The 4,602-nt window shown below is 51.3% G+C and overlaps 1 protein-coding gene across 1 annotated transcript; it reads left to right on the top strand.

Moving 5' to 3' along the window:
- Positions 1-687: 687 nt before the first annotated feature.
- LOC119093452 (venom serine protease Bi-VSP) lies at positions 688-2,641 on the top strand. Its single transcript, XM_037216406.1, has 3 exons — positions 688-1,251; positions 1,387-1,644; positions 2,585-2,641. The coding sequence occupies exons 1-3, from the start codon at positions 688-690 to the stop codon at positions 2,639-2,641; spliced, it is 879 nt and encodes a 292-aa protein (XP_037072301.1).
- Positions 2,642-4,602: the final 1,961 nt, after the last annotated feature.

Here is a 4,602-nt window from a genome sequence, read left to right as displayed (position 1 = left end):
ACAGCAAGCCCGCAACACTCGTCAACGCAGTGTTGTTAGAGCTACATCATTGCGCTGGCAACGGACCAAGAGTGGGGGTTCCAGTCCTGACCTCGTCATCTCTCTAGGGGCCCAAAGTGACATCAATTTCCCATTTTTTAGATATGTAGCTATAAGAGAGGATAATGACAGGCAGGGCAAGTGATAGCAGGGAGAGACACACTTCAGCATCGATATGTGACCTAAGAAACGTACAATTTTGGGAGGCCATCGCGAGTGTGACAGAAACTGAGAGTTAACTCAGTGACATGATGATAGCAAAACAATAGCTTGATACGCTAGATGCCATAGCAAAGTGATTTGTGGTTGCATTTCAGAGATGCATAGTATTATGCTGGCTGACTCAGAAGAAAGTTACGCAGTGAATCATAGCGTTTCGCGGAAAGTACTCTACGTACTGGTGAGTGCTGTTTCGCGCGCAAGCAGTAATTGTCGAAAATTGTTACTATCGTTGGACTTATACAACCACCTTGCTCTCTCTGTTCCTTGAAAGGACCCAATCTGTACGGGAAAATCTCTTACAACTCCTGCATATAATCTGAATCTGAATCTGGAAGTTCCGCTGACCGTAACGTTCAAATCACGTAACCATCCGTTGATAAGCGGCGGCGCTCGAGTGAGCGGCACAGTTTGCAACGGACCGCAGCAATGTGTGGAGTACAGGTGTGCACAGTGCTGCTGCTGGCGGTGAGCTCGGCGCTGGGGGCCGACCTGGCCCGGCAGCGCATCAGTTTGGAGAAGCGGCAGACGACGCTGCTGCCAGGTCTGGCCGACCACCCGGCGCTGGGCCGACTCGACCTGCGCTTCTGCGGCAGCGGCTCCGAGTCACAGACCAGCCGTGGCCCGCTTGGATGCGGCTTCCCCATCGTGGGCGACCACCCGTGGCTGGTGGCGCTCGGCTTCACAGGACCCGACGGCCGCGTCATCTTCTCGTGCTCAGGCGCGCTCATCAGCGACCAGCACGTAGTCACGTCGGCCCGCTGCGCGCTCAGTGCTCGAGGCTACAAGCTCAGCACGGCTAGACTGGGCGAGTACGACTTCAGAAACCGGCGAGACTGTGTCTGGTACGACAAGACGGTGTGTACCGAGGCCACGGACGTGGCTGTCCACTCGGCCACCGTGCAGCCCGACTTTGTCAAGCAGGGCCGGAATGCGAGTCGCTTCGACGTGGCGCTGGTACAGCTGTCGCAGCCGGTGACGCTGGGCCACGGCGTGCAGTCCATCTGTCTGCCCATGTTCCCATTGCGCCACCAGCCGCATCGTCTGCTTGCGCTAACAATGGGCCTGCACAGCGGGCGGCAGCCGGCGGCCGACGGTGCTGCCACCTGCTGCGAGTGCGGCCGCCAGCGCAGTAATACCACGCACGTGATGGACGAAGAGAAGCTAGCCGTGTACAACACCAGCTACGATGGCCCGGGGCCGTGCCAGTACCGCCTCCTGTCGGAGGCGGACGGCGAGCCAAACCGCTGTCTAGGCTCGGGCACGCCGTGCGTGGCCGACCTGGGCGCGCCCCTCGTGGCCCGCGACAAGTTCGGCACGGCCTACTTCCTGATGGGTGTGGACCAGCATGCGACCAGCACAGAAGGAGTGTCGCCAGCCGGGGGCGTCGGTGTCATACGCACCCGTGCGGCCGCACGTCCGCTGGATCCTGGACAGCCTGGCCCTGCTGGCCTCTATTTGAGTGGACAGAGCATGCGAGGGCAGAGAAAAGGGCGCCAACTGGCGGTCATTCCGAGTCAAACAGAGTGGTGCATTCTTTGTCATTGCTACTCAGTATATGCCCATGATGCTGTTTATGTTAATTGTGGATACTTGTCGTTTATTAGACATTTTTGACCAATATGTTTGCTGGGAATTTTTGCTGGCTATCATTTGTGTTATGCGCCCGTCGTTATGGACATGATCCTCGTTATGTTTGACGACAGTACATACACCTGTCTTTTGTGGTTAAACTGCATAGGACAAAGCGATGTTGTTCTTTATATGAAATATACGGACTGTCATTCAAATACCGTCATTACATGGACGTTCACAGGGTGATGGGGCACTCAATGGTCATATGTCAAATGGCTATAGATGCGTGATTAGTCAATAGCCATACATGCCTGAATCAGACCCAAATCATTACTATCACCATAGTGTTGAAATTGTTGCGTTCTTGCTGCGTACGAGTAAAAATACGTACCCAAGACTTCTTAGAACACAGTGTCGTAGTCTGCGTCCAGTCGTTGCGTTCTGCCCCAACGTTTGGAGAATAGAACTCTCCTTAACAAATGCCGTCTCCCTCTTGATCTTTGTCAATCATTCAACGTACGCCTTGACCTTGTTACGATAAGGGGTGCAGCAAAACAGTCCGCCGCGCAGAAATCACTGTTTATTTTCTGGGGATGCAGCAACTTCAACCCGATGGCAGTGAGACAGGTGGGAGGGCTTAATGCATACAAAATTTCGACAACCATCGCTCCATCATCCATCATCTTATGAACCACTTTTAAGAGTGTTCTGTTCTGTCTGCAGGTCTCCTGATGGCAGCTCTCGTTTACAGAGGACGCAACAGCTTACACAGAACGGCGTATTCCTGTTCATTCGCGACGACGCCTGACTCACGACCCCCTCCCCTTCCCCGCCAGCCTTCGGGTCGCCGTCTGGGTCAACTCTCACAGACAAAAGCACTAGTCAAAACCAAGCCACACCGAAGTTCAATCAGCTTTCTCACGGCATCTTTGGCCTTGTCTGTCAATGATGGCTTTGAATCTTCCCGAATCGTATTCTTGATGTGGAGTGAAAAATGGGATCTCACCTGAACACAGAGAAAAATGCGTTGGCTGATCGCCTTAATCAACTATATTTTAAAAGAGACGAGCTCCACACGTAAAAGTCAATAATAAACGCATGCATGTCGTGGCTATGACCTGAACTAACATGCCCGGAGGAAGATCTTAAGTTATGAGCCGTCGAGGCTCTCACGCAAAGTTCGAGGATATTCCCACATTTCTCTGATGTCAAATGGTTCCTTTGCACCTATCAAAGTTGCATAGCGTGCTTAATAGGTCAGGTTGTGTAATTTATTAGACCACTCGCATATATGTTTATAGATAAGTTGTCATCGTGTTTGCGAAAAGTGCGCCGTCCGTGCTATCTCGCAGACATGTTCCAAAACCTACGAAGAGGAATAAATCGTATGAGCACAACATGTCCGTAAAATGTCTGTGCTGCTGCTGTAAGCTGTAAAATGTCTGCTAATACTCGCTAATACACGAACAGGCCGTGGTAAGTAACCTCCAATCACCAACTGCCGTTGACCTGTAAACGTCACTAACTACGAGTTAAAACTATACAAGTTTGTGCAGGCCTGCAATCACAAAACAGGCTGCTTATTTCTCCAAAACAAAATCGAAAATGTTTGCAAGCTCATGACACTCAGTTCTAATCCAGGACGTCGTGTCATTTCGCTCCACTTTTGATAAGATGAAGTGAACTGACTGACTGAAGTGAACGCTGGTGCCACCGCAAGTGTGTCTGGTGTTCTGTCATTGCTGCTGTCAGCTGGGAGGATGCTCGTTATATCCCCTCAATGTTAGTGGTGGTGAGGCAGACAGTGGTGTTGACGGACAGATCACAGATCTGGCTGTCCGGCCGTCGGTGGTGTAAGCTGACAAGTTCGGCTGTGGCCGTGCGAGTGATGTACACGAGTACCGAGAACCTTCGCCCCATCGACATAACGCCAGTTTGGGAACCAGCTAAAAGAGCCTCCTACTCCGGATATCCTGATCTGCAGAGTGTTCTTCCATTGAACTAAAGTGCCGCTGTTCCGAGCTAGTAGTATGCACTTTGCCCTCCAGCCCAATCCTGGTGTCCGGTGTGTAAGTATTAATGCTTGTGAGCGTGACCTTCGTCGTGCTGTGTGTGACGACAGCCAGTGGTCATTGTGGGAGCTGGAAAGGCGTTATGACAGTTGACCACTTAAAACCGCGCGGTAGGAGACCCCTCGCAACATCTGCAAGTCACCTTAGCGCAGTAGCCAGTATGCAGTAGCCAGCAGCTAGCATGTAGTAGCCAGCAGCTAGAGTGCCACGCGTTCTCATAGTATGTTCCGCACTACGGTGTTCGCACTGATCCCCGCTTACCAACGGTCTTTCCGCCCTAAAAGCACAACAAGAGACTTCCGTGTCCATAGACTCTAGCTTAGTGTTCACACATCAACTTTGATGAGGGCTTTTGGTGCACTTCTTAACAATACTCGTTCTTAACAATACTCGAGAGAGAGCGTCGCTGATGAGGCTGAGGCTTTTTGAGCGTGCACCGAGCGCTGCATTTAAGCGGGCCACCGTTCGCTTGGTGTGGGATGTTTGCTACGCGCGCAGAGGTTTCTTAACGCCGTGCTCTTTTCTTTTAAAGGGAGTATGTCTAGTGCTTTCGCGTTTCCAAATACACGCCTCAGGGGAATTTGGTAACTATCTATGACCAATTTTGATGTTGAAATGTACTTTGTGTCTTGCAACAATTTTTAGTCAGTTATTTTTATCGATCACATCGGTGGTGTTTCAGCAAATACAATGCAAT

Source organism: Pollicipes pollicipes, unplaced genomic scaffold (genome assembly GCF_011947565.3).
Source record: "Pollicipes pollicipes isolate AB1234 unplaced genomic scaffold, Ppol_2.1 Scaffold_4002;HRSCAF=4701_pilon_pilon_pilon, whole genome shotgun sequence".
Classification (NCBI taxonomy): domain Eukaryota; kingdom Metazoa; phylum Arthropoda; class Thecostraca; order Pollicipedomorpha; family Pollicipedidae; genus Pollicipes; species Pollicipes pollicipes.
The sequence above is the reverse complement of the archived record's forward strand: the minus strand, read 5'-3'. Positions and strand labels throughout refer to the sequence as shown.

What these genes read in the sequence shown, in the direction of transcription:
- LOC119093452 (XM_037216406.1), top strand. Translation starts at nt 688, where the DNA reads ATGTGTGGAGTACAGGTGTGCACAGTGCTGCTGCTGGCGGTGAGCTCG. An exon ending in CGGTGACGCTGGGCCACGGC is followed by an intron (nt 1,252 to 1,386) that starts GTGCAGTCCATC and finishes TGCGGCCGCCAG; the next exon opens with CGCAGTAATACCACGCACGT. An exon ending in GAGTGTCGCCAGCCGGGGGC is followed by an intron (nt 1,645 to 2,584) that starts GTCGGTGTCATA and finishes TCTCGTTTACAG; the next exon opens with AGGACGCAACAGCTTACACA.